This window comes from Sus scrofa, chromosome 7, assembly GCF_000003025.6.
Source record: "Sus scrofa isolate TJ Tabasco breed Duroc chromosome 7, Sscrofa11.1, whole genome shotgun sequence".
NCBI lineage: Eukaryota > Metazoa > Chordata > Mammalia > Artiodactyla > Suidae > Sus > Sus scrofa.
The window spans coordinates 38,194,811-38,212,251 of record NC_010449.5 but is presented as its reverse complement, the minus strand read 5'-3'; the positions used below and the strand labels follow the sequence as shown (position 1 = coordinate 38,212,251).

The 17,441-nt window shown below is 48.4% G+C and overlaps 1 protein-coding gene across 1 annotated transcript in view; it reads right to left on the bottom strand.

Moving 5' to 3' along the window:
* Positions 6,590 to 17,441, bottom strand: part of PTK7 (protein tyrosine kinase 7 (inactive)) — a 69,988-nt gene continuing 59,136 nt past the window's right edge. The window contains exons 18-20 of the mRNA XM_005666019.3: positions 10,120 to 10,271; positions 8,290 to 8,468; positions 6,590 to 7,602 (exon numbers count right to left, since the gene is read on the bottom strand). Of these exons, the coding sequence (XP_005666076.1) occupies positions 7,442 to 7,602; positions 8,290 to 8,468; positions 10,120 to 10,271 (492 nt within the window). The 3' untranslated portion in view covers positions 6,590 to 7,441. The remainder of the gene's footprint in view (positions 7,603 to 8,289; positions 8,469 to 10,119; positions 10,272 to 17,441) is intronic.

Here is a 17,441-nt window from a genome sequence, read left to right as displayed (position 1 = left end):
TAAATTCGGGAAGCTGTCTCTTCCTAGCCCTGTGTCTGGAAACAAGTGTTTGACCTCTCCAAACTCCATATTTCTCCTTGTTGGTACCCATCCCAAGAGGTTCTTAATAAAGATTAAATAAGATATAGATTAAAGGGCGGTGGTAGTTTAAGTGGTTTCATCCCTAGGAAAAACATCACCTTGTATGTAAGGGCATAGGAGAGGGTGATGATTCCTGCTTTAAAATTTGTTGTGATGTTAAATAAAGCAGTTGGTAGTGGTAGTGAAATAATTTAGTTACTGCAACCAGCATTTTAAAATAGTATATTGGAGTTCCCGTTGTGGCTCAGTGGTTGATGAATCCAACTAGGAATCATGAGGTTGCGGGTTCGATCCCTGGCCTTGCTCAGTGGGTTAAGGATCTGGTGTTGCTGTGAGCTGTGGTGTAGGTTGCAGACGCCGCTCAGATCTGGTGTTGCTGTGGCTCTGGCGTAGGCCATTGGCTGTAGCACCGATTAGACCCCTGGCCTGGGAACCTCCATATGCCATAGGAGCAGCCCTAGAAAAGGCAAAAAGACAAAAATAAAATAAAAATAATATATTAATGGGTCTCACAAAAAACAAGAGTAAATATTGTTGGATGAAACTTTTCTTTGTATTATTGTTGTTTGAACCATATAAAACTGCCATTTTGTATGTCAAGAGGGTGGTTTACTGTCAATTTCACATAAAATTTTTTTTTTGGCCATGCCCATGGTGGGAGACAGTCCAGGCCAGGGATTAAACCGGAGCCACAGCAGTGATGACACTGAATCCTTAACTGCTAGGCCACCAGGGAATTCCCTATTGATCTCATTGATTCAATGTGCATGTATTGGAGGACAATGTCAACCTCATTTCTTGTTTTTGTTTTGTTTTTCCATTTTTGGTCACCCTGTGGCATGTGGAATTTCTGGGCCAGGTTTCAGATCCAAGCCGCAGTCACTACCTAAGCCACAGCTGCAGCAATGCCAGATCTTCAACCCACTGGGCCAGGCTAGGGATTGAACCTGCGTCCCAGTGCTCCCAAGATGCTGCCAATTCTGTTGCGCCATAGCAGGAACTCCCCAACTGCATTTCTCACTGTGAATCACAATCCAAAGACTTTGCAAAATACTGAAATGAACTGTGTATGATTTGTGAGATATGTGTGTATATGTAAGTATATATGAAAAACACGGGCTTGTTCATCAACCTCCTAAATGCAAGAACTAAAAGCCCTCCTCTTCTCCATTTCCCAACAGTTTTTTAAGAGTTTTTCTTTTTTTTTTCTCCTTTTCCTAATTTACTCTGCACAACAGGTAGTTCAACATATGGAATGTGTTAGCTCAAGAGGAAGAACAGGTCAAATAGATAAATAGGTTCCAGACGGGCTTCAGGGGCCACAAATGGTTGCTAGGGATTTGTGTGAGCAGCACCGTCTTGCAACCACAGCCATGGGGGTTCCTTCTCGCCTGGCTTCAAAAGAGCTTTCAGTCTGAGACACCTAATTTATTTATTTATTTATTTTGTCTTTTTGTCTTTTGTAAGGCCGCACCAGCAGCATGTGGAGTTTCCCAAGCTAGGAGTCTAATTGGAGCTGTCGCCACCGGCCTACGCCACAGCCATAACCATGTGGGATCCAAGCCATGTCTGCGACCTACACCACAGCTCACTGAGCGAGGCCAGGGATTGAACCCGAAACCTCATGGTTCCTAGTCAGATTCATCAACCACTGAGCCACGACGGGAACTCCTGAGACACCTAGTTTAGATGCATACAGGGTGGACAGCCCTTAGTTTGGCATCCCACTCGGCAGAGCACAACTGCTGTCTGCTATGCCCACAGGGAAGGGGGCCCAGGGTGAGATGTGGCAACACCAGATCCTTAACCTACTATTCTGGGCCAGGGATTGAACCTGAGTCCCAGCACTTACAAGTTGCTGCCGATCCTGTTGTACCAGAGCACAACTAGACTATTTTAAAATCAATAAATTTTACATCAAAATCTGACCTCTCAAAATAGTTGGAAGTTTTTGCAGCCCCAGGGCCATGTCCCCACAGGAGCATGATAGCCTGGAGCAGGGTTGAAGGCTCTGCTCTCAGGTTCACTGTAGACTCGGCACAGCCCCCTAAACTCAGATAAGACCCCTGCCTGGCCTCTCTGGAATGTGTTTGGGGCTTCTCCGATAAGGCCTCAATGGCAGTAGCCCTGTCATGTCCACTCAGATCCTGAAGGACCTCCAGAAGAGCAAATGAATTCCAGCCAGATACCAGCATACATTATTCCCACCCAGACTTATATTTCTTTCCCATTTGTTTTTTGTTTTTTGTTAGGGCCCTACCCATGGCATATGGAAGTTCCCAGGCTAGGGGTTGAATTGAAGCTCTAGCTACTGGCCTACACCACAGCCACACAGACACAGCAACCCCAGATCCAAGCCATGTCTGCGACCTACACTGCAGCTCACGGCAACGCCAGATCCTTAACCCACTGATCGAGGCCAGGGATCCAACCCACGTCCTTATGGATAATAGTTCATTACTGCTGAGCCACAAGGGGAACTCCTTTCCCCTTATTTTTATCACCCAAATAATATCAGAACAAAAATTAAGGTAGCTTTAAAATATTGCTATCACCAATAATAATAATAACACTCAAAGTGTTTTCACTGGGGATTAACCTTTACAAAGGGATCCTTAACTTCACATAGAAGAGGTCTCAGTGGTGACAGCAGCCTTTGAGAAAATGGAAAGGCCATGAGTCAGGGCGCCCAGGGCCAAGTCAGGAGAGCCACACTTCAAACACAAATGGTGCTCACCCCTGGAGAGTGGGGTTTCGGGACTACAGAAATGTGTCTTTTTCTTTATATAAGTCTGTGCCATTTAACTGCTTCCACAATCAGGATCAGTATCGCTTCTTTTTTTTTTTTTTTTTTTGACCTCACCCAAGGCATATGGAAGTTCCTGGCTAGAGGTGGAATGGGAGCCGCATCTGCGATCCACACCACAGCTCTCGGCAATACCAGATCCTTAACCCACTGAGCAAGGCCAAGGACTGGACCCATGTCCTCGTGGATGCAAGCTAGTCAGATTCGTTACTGATGAGCCACAATGGGACCTCCCTCTACATTTTTTGGATCAGTGGTTTGTTTTTGTTTTTTAAATTATTTTTATGTTTTTCCATTATAGCTGGTTTACAGTGTTCTGTCAATTTTCTACTGTACAGCAAGGGGACCCAGTCACACATACACATATACATTCCTTTTTCTCACATTATCATGCTCCATCATAAGTGACTAGACATAGTCCCCAGGGCTATACAGCAGGATCTCATTGCTTATCCATTCCAAAAGCAATAGTTTGCATTCATTAACCCCAAATTCCCAGTTGATCAGTATTACTTTTGTGCAAACTTCTTCTCCCTTAAAATTAAGCAGGGGTTCCCTGGTGGCCTAGTAGTTAAGGATCCAGCTTTGTCACTGCTGTGGCTCAGGTCACTGCTGTGGCTCAGGTTCAGTCCCTGGCCTGGAGACTTCTACATGCTGAGGGCACAGCCCAAAAAATTGAGCAAAATAGAAACAGGGCAGAGGTACAATAAAGAGATTTTGGTGACGGGCTGCAGTGGGGGGGGTGCACAGGGAAGAGGGCTCATGACAGTACAGGATTCCAAGGATGGCTGTTCTCCAAACAGTAGTACCAATAATGCAAACAGGGAACATGGCTGGAGGAGCAGGTTTGGAAGAGAGATGAATTCAGTTTGGGTCTAGGAAAACAGGTGGAGGGAAATATTCTGCAAAAGAAGGGGAGTGTGAGTCTGAAGCTTGAGGTAGAGGCTGGAATTGGAGCTAATGCTTTGGGAACTGTCCGCACGGAAGGGCCAGTGAAACCACCCAAGGTAAGATGTGATTGCCAAGGCTGAGAAGGTTGAGAGAAGGCAGCCAGGGACAGAATCCAGGAGGATAGCCATCTCTGGGGCAGGCAGGAGAAGGAAGCCACAACCAGGGCTGGGGAAGGGCTGGTCAGAGAAGGTGGACGCGGCATACCGTCATCAAAGGCAAGAGAGGAGAGTCAAAAAGGCAGATGGGGCCAGCAGCATCAGCCACCGCAGAGTGGTTGAGGAAGACCAGGAGTGAGAAGAGGCTTAGTGACTAATGACCTTCTAGAGCAGTGCCTTGCAATACTTCTGGATACAACCCACAGCAGGAAATCATTTTTACATTGCAACTTGGGGTGAACTGGATTATAGCTCCTAATTTTCACACCTTGTGTTAGAATTAGACAGCCACATCCTTCGCTCTCACATCCTGCAGGTGCTGATATTAGTGTTTTGTTTTTGTTTTGGTTTGGTTTTTTTTGGCCATGCCCATGGCATGCAGAGGTTCCCAGGCCAGGGATTGAACCCTTGCCATAGCAGCAACCCTCGCCATAGCAGTGACAATGCTGGATCCTTAACCCCCTGAGCCACCAGGGAACTCCTGATATTGGGTGTTGACATGATACTTACTTTGGCTCATAAAATGTTAATACACTGCTGCTTTTATTTATTTACTTTGTTGTCTTTTTAGGGCCCCATCCGAGGCATATGGAGGTTCTGAGGCTAGGGGTCAAATCCAAGCTGCAGCTGCCAGTCCACACCACAACCACAGCAAAGCCAGATCCAAGCCGTGTCTATGACCTACACCATGGCTCATGGCAACGCAGGATCCTTAACCCGAGTGAGGACAGGGATCGAACGTGTATCCTCATGGATACTAGTCAGATTTGTCTCCTCTCAGCCATGATGGGAACTCCAACTTATGCTTTTAAATGTGCTGACAAGATCTGGCTGGACTTCTTGTGCTCTAGAACTAGAGCATTGCTCTGGGGCCGGCAGATTAGACCCAAGACAGACCCATGGTCTGCTGCCGAGCCCGGGTGAATCAGCTAAGTCCAGCCAAGACCAACTTGCAGATCTGTGAGTGAGAAAAATAAATGGTTGTTGTAAGTGACCGAGATTTTTGGGGTTGTTATGCAGTAGCAGCACTCAAATAACTAATATATAAGCTAACATACACAAATACATATCAAATATAACAAAATTTTGCAAAACAATTATCTACCCTTAAGGTATACCGTCTACTTTGATAGTTTTTATTGTATTTCATTTATTTTTTTATTTTTCAATTAAAAAAATTTTTTTTTCTTTTTACGGCTGCACCTGCAGCATATGGAAGTTTCTATGCTAGGGGTGGAATTGGAGCTGCAGCTGCTGGCCTCTGACACAGCCACAGCCAACATCCACTGAGCCAGGGATAGAACTCGTATCCTCACAGACACTAACCCACTGAGCCACAAAGGGAACTCCATGTTTCATTTTTTAAAAATACTGGTTACAACCCAGTTTGAAAGGCATTGCTCTAGAGAAATTGTTGTGTTTCTTTTGCTTTTTAGGGCTGCATCTGCAGCATATGGAGATTCCCAGGCTAGGAGTCCAATCAGAGCTACAGCTGCTGGCCTACACCAGAGACACAGCAATGCAGGATCCGAGCTACATCAGTGACCTACACCGCAGCTCATGGCAACAGCAGATCCTTAACTCCCTGAGTGAGGCCAGGGATCGAATCTGCAACCTCATAGTTCCTAGTCGGATTCATTTCAATGAGAATTCCCAAGAAATTGTTCCTAGTTGATTTTTTTTTTTTCACTCCGACACACCTGAGGGACATACCATACTGTATATCTACAAGAGAGGCTCACTTACCAGTTGTGCAACATTGGGGAAACAACCTGGCCTCCCTAAGCTTCAGTTTCAAAAAAAAAAAAAAAAAAGCCTTGATTTCCTAATCTGTGAAATGCGAACAATGAGATCTGGCTAAAAGAGTAGTGGCAGAAACTCAATGAGATAATTCACCTTAGGTGCTCAGCAAAGTGACAGGTACAGAATGAGGTGCTTTTTGGTTTTTTGGGGGGTTTTTGGGGCTGCACCCACAGCATATGGAAGTTCCCAGGCCAGGGACTGAATTTGAGCCACAGCTGCCATAGCAGGAACTCCCAGAGCGAGTATTTCATAAACATTAGCTGGTATGTTCATGACTAAGAAATCTGGTGAGGAACAGAAAGAACTAAAGCAATTCCAGAGGTGAGGGGAACTGTGCTCAAGTTACTATAAGGCAGAGAGGACAGCTGATGACACGAGGTCTGGCTAACGAAGAGGAAGGAACGAAACCAGCAGAGGGCTGAGAGCCCTGGCGCGTGTGGCATTAAGCGCATCTTTGTTCAGTTCCATTATTTCCATCACCCTCTTAGTCTTCAAGGGATTCAGAGACATGACTGTATCAGTTAAGTCCTCAGTCCTCCTCTAACTAGTCACCTCCTTGTGCTTCCACCTGAGCCGGAGCACCAGGCCAGCCAGTGGAGAATAATTCGCTGGCATCAGGGTCACAGGAAACAGGAGGTGGCCTCGCCTCCTCCAGGCCCACATCCTCAACTGCTCCACGAGCCAGCGGAGGGTCCAGCCCCTCCAGACTCTAGGAAGGCACGTGGCCCCTTCTGCTAAGTGAGGGAAGAAGGCACATCATTCTGGGCAATGGTAAGGAATGGACATCAGAAGCGGGCTGTAAAAAAGGCTTCTTTATTGAGAGCAGCGAGTGTAAAAAAAAAAAAAAACCAAAAAAAAAAAAACAAAACCCAAAAACAAACAACAAGAACATCAATAAAGGTGTGAGGCAGAGGCGGCCCACTCTCCCATCTCCTCCAGGACCCACCCCTACCTCCCAGGCCCTCCCACCCCACGCTGCAATTACATACAAAAGCCGCCCCGCGGTGCATACAAAAGGGGCGGGTTATATAGTGTCAAAAGCTCCTGAAAACTCCTTCATCTGCCAGGCACTTAGGATGAGAAAAGGAGAGAAGGGTAGGGAGGGGGCATGGGTCTGGGTCGGAGTGGGAGGGTACAAGTCCACGCACGGAGGACGCACTGGCTGGGTCCTCCGTGATCCTAGTGCAGATCCCAGAGTGGGCCCCGTGGGCCAGAACGATCCAGGAACTTGAGTAGATTAAGGACCTATACCCAACCCAGCTCACCTCCAGCCTAGCCCGCCCTGGATGAAGTTGGCAGGTGAGTGGCGAACTGGACCTGGTCATGGGGAGGAGACCCAGGCCAGAAACTGGAGTTACCTGAGGCACCCACACTGTCCCTGATGGGGAAAAGGGTGGCAGAGAAAGCTGCTCAGCCCGAGGCCCCAGTCACCCAGTCTGGGTCTGAATCCACCTCCCCGAGGGCAGAGGGTGAGGAAAAAGGAGAAAGCCCAGGCCCTGCCAGACCTCAGCAGTGCCTGCGGTGCCAGGGCGGGGCCCCTGGGGCCCGGGAGGACGGGATTCTTGCCCATCATGCTGCGGGCACCCCTCAGGAGGTCCTCCTCTGCCCACGCCATCCTGAGGCACAGCCTGCCTGGGCTCTCTCCTCACGGCTTGCTGTCCGCAGAGCTGTCTCCCAGGGCGTTGGCGATCTCGCTGAAGGAGGGCCGGTCCTTGGGGCTGAGGGCCCAGCAGCGCTGCATCAGCCGGTAGAGCTTGGAGGGGCAGCCCTCAGGCTGCGGGAGTCTGGCCTTCCCAGCCTGCAAATCTGCAGAAGGATGGTGGGAAGAGGGTCTTGTCAAAACAGTTAACCACTCCCGTCCAATAATCTGTGGAGCCTGCCATTCCCGCAGGTGGCCACGTGAGGGAGACTCGGAGGTGAGGGTGCTGGCCAGTGCTGGGGAGCAGGACTTAAGAAAGAGTTTATATATCAGACAGAACTTAGAATAGATTTACAAGGAGATCCTGCTGAATAGCATTGAGAACTTTGTCTAGATACTCATGTTGCAACAGAACAAAGGGTGGGGAAAAAAATGTAATTGTAATGTATCCATGTAAGGATAACTTGATCCCCTTGCTGTACAGTGGGAAAATAAACATAAAAATAAAAATAAAAAAGAAGGAGTTTATGGCAAATATCTTGGAACCAAAAGAAGCGAACACCCCTCTGTGGCTGGTGGGGGCAGGGTCCACGCAGCACAAGAAGCAGCCAATGCCAGGCGCTGAAGTAGGGTCAATAAGCAGCATCAGAGTGGCTGAAGTGAGCCCTGCGGGCGAGGGCTTTTCACCCACCAGGATGATGGTGTTCCAGTCATCTAATGGCTAGAGTGGCCCTCTCCACGTAGCTGGTAATGGCAGCCCTGAGGGGAGGTAGGCTGAACTGGCCCAGGGACCCTCGGCAAGCCATCCACCTAGACAACATTTGGAATTGTCCCACAGAAATACAGCTGCCCACCTGCCAGCACTTCATCGTCTGCCTGCCCGTCATGGGGCATCTCCCCGTGGGTGAACACTTCCCACATCAGCACACCGAAGGCCCAGACATCAGATTTGGTGGAGAAGTCGCCCTCCAGGATAGCCTCAGGGGACATCCAGCGCAGTGGTACCCAGGCCTGGCGGAAGTGGTAGTACTCACTGCAGGATGAAAGGACACACAGGCGGGGGGTGGGGGGTGAGGGGCATAGCCTGGAATCCCAACTTCATCCAAGCTCTGCATCTCATATTCACACTAGAGTCCAGCTTTTCTAGACCAAGGCGTGTTAAGAAATTGGAAACATTTATGCTTGGAGGAGGGGGCTATACTGCATGAAATCAGGACACATCCACATGGGGTCTGGTGGTTAAATTCCCCTAAGAATCCAACTTTGGGAATTCCTGCTGTGGTGCAATGGGATCAGTGGCATCTTGAGAGAGCTAGGACACAGATTCAATCCCTGGCCCAGCACAGTGGGTTAAAGATCCTCCATATGCTGCGGGGTGGCCAAAAAAGAAAAGGGGGGAGGGGGAAGGAATCCATCTTTGCCTAAATGTTGAAAATTTTTAAAAAGCTAATAACCATACAGGAGTTCCCGTTGTGGCTTAGTGGTTAACGAATCTGACTAGGAACCATGAGGTTGCAGGTTCGATCCCTGGCCTCGCTCAGTGGGTTAAGGATCCGGCGTTGCTGTGAGCTGTGGTGTAGGTCGCAGATGTGGCTCAGATCCTGTGTTGCTGTGGCTCTGGCGTAGGTCGATGGCTACAGCTCCAACTAGACCCCTAGCCTGGGAACCTCCATATGCTGCAAGAGCGGCCCTAGAAAAGGCAAAAAGACAAAAAAAAAAAAAAAAAAAAAAGAAGAAGAAGAAGAAGCTAAGAACCACACATACTTTATTAGTTTAAAAGTAATGAGAGTAATTTGTTTAAAATGGGAGTACCCATTATAGCTCAGAGGTGACAAAACCGCCTAGTACCCATGAGGATGCAGGTTTGATCCTCAGTGGGTTGGGGATCCGGCATTGCCATGGGCTGCAGTGTAGGTTGCAGATGAGGCTGGGATCTGGCACTGCTGTGCCTGTGGTGTAAGCCAGCAGCTGTAGCTCTGATTTGACCCCTAGTCTGGGAACCTCCATATGACGCCAGTGTGGCCCTAAAGAGAAAAAAAAAAAAAGTGTGAAAAATGAACATGTTAAGTGGAAATAAATCATGAAGAGCTTTACTAGTAATAAATCAATCATGACTAAGACAACAGTTGGACGAACACGGGTGAGTCAGAACTGGGATGACTTGAGGGGAAGTTCCCAGAGTCAATGCAAGGTGTATTCCAGAGTGATCTCTGGCCGTGGGTGCTGAGCTTTAAGTCTTCAAAATAACAATTACTGAATTTAGGAAGTTACAGTGGGAACCATATGAATTGTTAAATTATATATAAACTGTTATAAAGTCTGACTAGTTTTTTTTTTTTTCTTAGCCTCACCTGCAGCTTGTGGAAATTCCCAGGCCAGGAATCAAACCTGCGCCACAGCAGAGATCTGAGCCACAGCCGTGACAATGCCAGATCTTTAACCAACTGAACCAAACGGGAACTCCCTGACAAGTTACTCTGAAAAAGGTTTATAATTTTTTTTTTATCACTGGAGAAAATGGATAAACACCAGGGAGCCGTGGTCCACTGGCTGGGATGCCTACCGCCTCCATGGGAGAGGGCAGGAAGGTTCTCTCTCTGGCTTCGAACTAAGAACTCTCCCCTCCCCAGCCTCTGAGCTGTGTGCGTGCTCTGGCCCCAGCCCACCCCACCCGGGCCCTCTACCTGTTATACACGTCCTTGCTGAGCCCCAGGGCCGACACCTTCACCTGTCTCTGAGCGCTGACCAGGCAATTGCGAGCGGCCAAGTCCTTGTGCACAAAGCGGTTGTTGGACAGGTGCTCCATGCCCAGGGCCACCTGGGCACACAGGGCCACCTGGAAAGAGAAAGGGGCCTGTCGGAAGAGCCTAGGACCAGGTGACCAGGGGGCTGTCCTTGACACGGTGCCATCAATGTGCCATCAAGGTGATGCTTAGGCAGCCCCAGAGCAAAGGCTCAACAGCCTGTTTCCCTCTCTATAAAATGCAACCAATAGGACCTGCTGCGCTGGGTGGTTGGAAGAACTGAATGGAATGGAATAAAGTGCTTGGTACCACTTCGAGGCACAGCAGGTACAAGATTAAGCGAGTGGCAGGTGGGGTGGGGAGAACACAGCGTAACCACTTGCAGAGTGAAAAATAACTAGGCAGTAAGCAGAGCTCACCGTCTTCAAGGGCTGCACTTTTTTTTTTTTTTTTTTTTAGGGTAGGGCCGCACCTACAGCACATGGAAGTTCCCGGCTAGGGGTCGAATCGGAGCTGTAGCTGCTAGCCTACACCACAGCCAGCGCAACACAGGATCTGAGCTGCATCTGCGACCTACACTACAGCTCGCGGCAATGCTGGATCCTTAACCCACTGAGTGAGGCCAAGGATTGAATCTTCATCCTCACAGATCCTAGTCAGTTTCGTTAACCACTGAGCCACAAAGGGAACACCCCCGCCTTTTTTTTTTTTTTTTTACTTCATAGTTACATAGTTTCTACTAGTTGCCATTTCATTTTAAAAAAAAATCATATATCCATATATAAACTGTGTGAGTGAAAATAAACACACACACACACACACACACACACACACACACACACACACACACACACACGCTGCCTCTGAGGAGGGGAACTAAAGGCCAGAGAGAGAAGGTAGGGAAACTTTGGGTTTGTATTTTTAATGTGAATTACATATAGAAAAGTTCTTAAAATACATGTCATGAATATTACCTGGGGTCATGGCCACACCCAGGTAACAGCTGTCAAGTTAAAAAAACAAAACCCAACAAGGCTGGCCCCCCAGAAACTCCCACTGGCTCCTTCCCCATCATGAATTCTCCCTCTCCTCCAGAGGACATCACCATCCCAACTTTTACAATGATAACAATTCCTTGGCTGTTCGGTATAGTTTTACCACTTACACATGTTCGTAAACAGTACAATTCAGTTTTGCCTGTTTTTTTTTTTTTTTTTTGTCTTTTGTCTTTTTGTCTTTTTGTTGTTGTTGCTATTTCTTGGGCCGCTCCCGCGGCATATGGGGGTTCCCAAGCTAGGGGTCGAATCGGAGCTGTAGCCACCGGCCTACGCCAGAGCCACAGCAACGCGGGATCCGAGCCGCGTCTGCAACCTACACCACAGCTCACGGCAACGCCGGATCGTTAACCCACTGAGCAAGGGCAGGGACCAAACCCACAACCTCATGGTTCCTAGTCAGATTCGTTAACCACTGCGCCACGACGGGAACTCCCAGTTTTGCCTGGTTTTGAACCAGTTAAGGCTGGAAGCATACAAAAGCATATTCTTTTGTGCCTTGATTCTTTCACTCAACATTGTGAAATTCATTCTTTTGGGGGGGTATCACTGCATTGAGCTTTTTCATCATAATTACATCATTATTTACTACTTCTAATTCTGATGGTTATCAGTGGCATAGTGGGTTAAGGATCTGGCATTGCTGAAGCTATGGCATAGGTCACAACTGCCACATGGGTTTGATCCCTGGCCGGGGAACTTCCATATGCCAAGGATAGGGCTAAAAAAAAAAAGGGGGGGGGGAGTTCCCATTGTGGCTCAGTGGGTTAAGAACCCAACATAGTGCCCATAAGGATGTGATTTCAATCCCTGGTGTCACTCAGTGGGTTAAGGATCTGGTATTGCTGTAAGCTGTGGGGTAGGTTGCAGATGCAGCTTGGATCCGGTATGGCTGTGGCTGTGGTGTAGGCTGGCAGCTGCACACCTAGCCTGGGAATTTCCATATGCCACAGGTGTGGCTGTAAAAAGAGAAAAAACAAAAAAGTTAAAAAACAAAAAAAAGAACAGTGCTGCTATGAGTGTACACAAGCATGAGTTTCTCTAAGATACAAAATAATGCAAAGCTATTTCTCAAAATGTAAGAGCATTGGGGGGAATGTTCACTGATACCTTTTAAAAAATTTTGAGCCACATGATTATATTATACACAACACATCATATAACATAGTAAATGTAATTACAATTAAGATATATTACCACTTGAAAATATACATCAATGCACTGAATAAACATTAATTGCATCTACTCTACTCCACATACAACTGGGTGCTGATGGAAAATAACAAGGATGGCAAAAGCAGGCTCCCAGAGGGAGGGCAGTCTGCAAGGGCGCTCTCACCTGTACAAGGGCGCCACCACCTGGCGGCAGGTGAGCTGTGCCAAACAGAAGTACAATCAGAGCCCTAGGAGAGTGCCTGTAAAGACCAATGGCCCTTGGCCCGTGTTGTTTTATCCACACCTTGGAAGCAACACCAAGGGACTCACAGGACATGTGGTGTTTCCTTTTGTATAAAAACAGGGCAAGGAGAAATGCAAAGGGGTCCCCATGGAAAATTATTTAAGTTATTGGCCAGCGGTGTGTTTCTTCCAGCAAAAACACTCATTCGCAGGATCTGTAAAGGAAAAGCCACTCACCACATACAGAATCATGGAGAGAAGAACATGGCCAGTTATCATCAATGATCAAGAAAAGGCTAATCAAGACCCAAGACCCGATATCATTTCCCACACATCTGATTTTAAAATGTCAAAAATAAAAAGAATAATATACAGACTAGAGAATAATAAAACAATGGCACAAAACATAAACAAATGAATCTGGATAAAGAGTTTGTAGGGAGTTCCCGTTGTGGCGCAGTGGTTAACAAATCTGACTAGGAACCATAAGGTTGCAGGTTCAATCCCTGGCCTTGCTCAGTGGGTTAAGAGTCCGGCGTTGCTGTGAGCTGTGGTATGGGTCGCAGACACGGCTCGGATCCCGCGTTGCTGTGGCTCTGGCGTAGGCTGGCAGCTACAACTCCGATTCGACCCCTAGCCTGGGAACCTCCATATGCCACGTGAGCGGCCCAAGAAATGGCAAAAAGACAAAAAAAAAAAATTTATATATATATATATAAAAAAATTTAAAAAAAGAGTTTGTAGGAGTTCAATGAATCATTCTTACAGTCTTTTTTTTTTTTTTTTTTTTTTTTTTTTGCCTCGCCTTCGGCACGCAGAAATTCCCCAGCCTGGGATTGACGCTTGCTACAGCAAGGACACTGCCCAGATCCTTAACTGCTAGGCTATCAGGGAATTCCCCTTACCATCTTTCAAGTCTGAAATACCAAAATAAAACTTAACCAAACACACAGACATACAGACAGACACAAACACACGGCCAATAAGCACATTAGAAAATAAGAATAGGAGTTCCCATCGTGGTGCAGTGGTTAACGAATCTGACTAGGAACCATGAGGTTGCGGGTTCGGTCCCTGCCCTTGTTCAGTGGGTTAACGATCCAGCGTTGCAGACATGGCTCGGATCCTGCATTGCTATGGCTCTGGCATAGGCTGGTGGCTACAGCTCTGATTCGACCCCTAGCCTGGGAACCTCCATATGCCGCGGGAGCGGCCCAAGAAAAGGCAAAAAGACAAAAAAAAAAAAAAAAAAAGAAAAAAGAAAATAAGAATAAATAGGAGTTCCCTTGTAATACAGTGGGTTAAGGACCTGGCATTGTCACTGCAGTGACTTGGGTCGCTGCTGTGGCTCGGGTTCGTTCCCTGGCCTGGGAACTTACACATCCAGCAAGTGCAGCCAAAAAAAAAGAGTAAGTAGAATCAGCTCATGAGTGGACCAATAATGAGATCATATGATAAGGTCAGGGATTAACCAAGATGATAATTAATCTAGTTCTACGTCCCTGAGGTTCAAAAAGGAACAAAGGTGAATGTCAGCGGTAGAGGGGCTGCTGCCACTTGACCCAGGGCAAGAAGGAGACCACCCAATCAGAGAGAAGGGGTCAGGAACACTTGTTGAGCACCTACTGTGTGCCGGCCCCAAAGAGGCTGGCCACTCCCCTTCCTGCACTCTGTGAGGTGGGCCCATCCTCAGCTTTGCCAAAGCCTGGCTCTTAACACTGCAGCTGCCTCTCCTGGGTCACCTCACTGTCGGCCATGAGTGAGCCCGGGGTGGGGGGGAGGTGCCGGCTACAGCCTGGCCCTTCAACATCCCTGGCTGGCTCCCAGCAGCTTCACTAGCAACTCTCATCTCCTCAGTGCATGTTCTGCATCAAAAATGAAGCCACAGCATCTCTGGAGAGGTTCCAACCAAATGTGTGTAATGGGTGAGAAGAGGATTACGGAGCCCTCTCCTGGTGCAGAGCCCGACACTGGATCTCTAAGAAAAAGTAGAGGCTCCCAGGCTGCCATCCTCAGAATGCCCCAAGTGCTGCTGGTGGTAACAGGGCATCAAAAAGTAGAGACGGACTCTACTTCAGGCTTCAAAACCCACGGGCACTGTCCAGCCTTGCCCAGCTGTCTCAGAAAAAGGCTTTTGTAATGAGCCCTCAGCAGCTCTGCCTTTTCCCCAGCCTGCCCTCTCTGCTCTGGCTCTCCAGCTACACAATCTGCTGCTAGTCATGGGAACAGAAGAGAGAGGACTTGGCATGGTGACTAACTTGCTATCTTTCCAGAGAGGAGTGCTTCTGGAAATACTGGCTAAGTGAGGACAGCAAAAGGGAATTGTGTTCACCCAAGCCAATTAAGTGTTTCCTCACTGCTGGGCCGGCCGCCATCAGATGGCCACGGGATTCATTTGCAAACAGTTACAAAGACCTGCGCTTTGGTAAAGAGCAGACCCACCCCTCCTTGCCAACGTGAACGCTCCGAGGGCTCGCTGGAGTCCTGGCTGAGCCCCAGCGACACCTTCCGCGCTCTTCCCGAACAGGCTGCTGCTTCCTGTCCCGAACAGACCTGACTGCTTAAAGCAAAGCGAGGTCTACAGGTGCACCTGGCTGCTGCAGTAGCTTGCAGGTGGTCCGTGGAGAATTCACAGGTTACAATGCTCAGACTTCAAAATTGCCATCATCTTATCAACCACTCTAACAAGCATCGCCTACAATTATGCCAACACCCAGGGCCCGCGTCTTTGATTTCTATCATGATCCCACTGCTACCTCAGACTCCTCCGGGGGCTCCCTCCAGCCCACCCCCACCAAGGATGGCACCCTTGTTCCAGCTCTAGCTGGCCAGGGAGCAGCCTACCTATCATACCACCTCCCTTGAACTTTTTCTCCTTCCATCCCCCCCGCCAGAATAGAATATAATTCTAAGAATATAAAGTGGCACCACAGCTCACTAAATTACTAGCCACAAGAAAGCAACTACACCTTTTAATATATCTTTCCTAAGAATTTTCAATTTCATGAAATCTCCAGAAAGGAGTATTTTTCAAACTACTGATCAAAACCCACATGGGTCTCAAAATCAATTCAGTCGGTTAAAAAATGGGGGTGTGGGGGTAGTTCTCCAGTGGCTCAGGATCTGGCATTGTCATTGCTGTGGCTCAGATCACTGCCATGGCATGGGTTTTATCCCTGGCCTAGGAACTTTTGTATGCCATGGGTGCAGCCAAAACAACAACAACAAAAAAAACAGGATAAGAAATACTGCCTTGTGAAAGATTAATTTTAGGGGTGTGTGTACGCACTGAACCATGATGTAAAATCCTTTTTGTTTTGTTTTTTGTTTTTTGCTTTTTAGGGCCACACCCACAGCATACGGAAATTCCCTGGCTAGGGGTTGAATCAGAGCTACAGCTGCCAGCCTACACCACAGCCACAACAACACCAGATCCAAGCCGAGTCTGTGACCTACACCACAGCTCACAGCAATGCTGGATCCTTAACCCACTGTGTGAGGCCAGGGATTGAACCTGTATCATCACAGATATTAGTTGGGCTCGTTACTGCTGAGCCACAACAGGAACTTTCCTAAAATCCATTTCTTATAGGAGACCCTAACAAAAACCATGACAAAGCTACTGTCCTACCCTAGGGCTCCTTAAACCTTATTGAGCTTAAGAATCAATAGCTGAACCTGTGGTTCGATCCCTGGCCTCACTCAATGGGTTAATTGTCATGAGCTGTGATGTAGGATGAAGGTGTGGCTCGGATCTGGCATTGCTGTGGCTGTGGCTGTGGCCTGCAGCTGAAGCTCTGATTTGACGCCTGGCCTGGGAACTTCCAAATACCACAGATGTGGCCCTGGAAAAAAAAAAGAAAAAGAAAAAGAAAAAAAATGCAGGTCCTCAGACACCACTCTCAGATATTCCGCCCTAAGTCTGAGGAATGGTCCAGAAATTTACAATTGTTTTAAGGCAGTGACCTTCCCCCTCCACTCAAAGCAGAACACTGTCCCTGGAGAGAGTGGAACCAAAGATTTTGAAGCTCCTCCATCAGGTTCAAGATGCTCAGGCAAAAAAGCACTGGAGTGAGCTTCAGCAAAGGTGGTGACAACTTTCAGCGAGAGTCCCTCAGGTCACGCCTATGTCCCTGTCCCAGCCAGAGCAACGGATCTAGACTCCCTCTCTCTCCTGAAGCCATCCCTCCCCATATTCACCTACTTCCCGTCCCTGACCCCTGAACTCAAATGGCTTTCTCCACCAGGAGGCCCTCTCTGTTTGTTAATCAGACTGTCCACCTAAAGGACGTGGACGTCCCCGGTGTCCCTCACTGGCTTTCTGACTCACCTGGCAGTCACATGCTGTCCTCAAGCTCTCCCACCAGATCCTATGTGCCCCCAGGGGGTCCGGCAGTTTCAATCTCACATTCCCAAGGGCCCTCAGGGCCATGGCTGGCTCGGGGAAGATGCGCTGGCTCCTTGCGTGTCCTGCGTTGTGAGCTCTGGGATCCCAACATCCCACCCAGCTGGAGAAGCACATCCTGCCCTGTGGCTTCTCATCTACAGCCACAGCAGCCAGGCCTGCGGCTTCTTGGAGATGGAAGCAGAGGTGCCAGGCCAGCTCCCGTGACCTGGGGCCAGGCCACTCGCCTTGTCTGGGCCCTAATGGGAGAAGGCCGGCCAGAAGGACACAGAGCGGCTTCCCCAGAGAGACCAGGGGCAGTCAGGGTCCCTTCGCCTGCTCAGCCAGCCACATCGTTCTGCTCTGCCCCCAGAGTCTGCAGCCCGGGTCAGCCTCCAGGCAAGGAACAGTCACCTGGAAGGGAG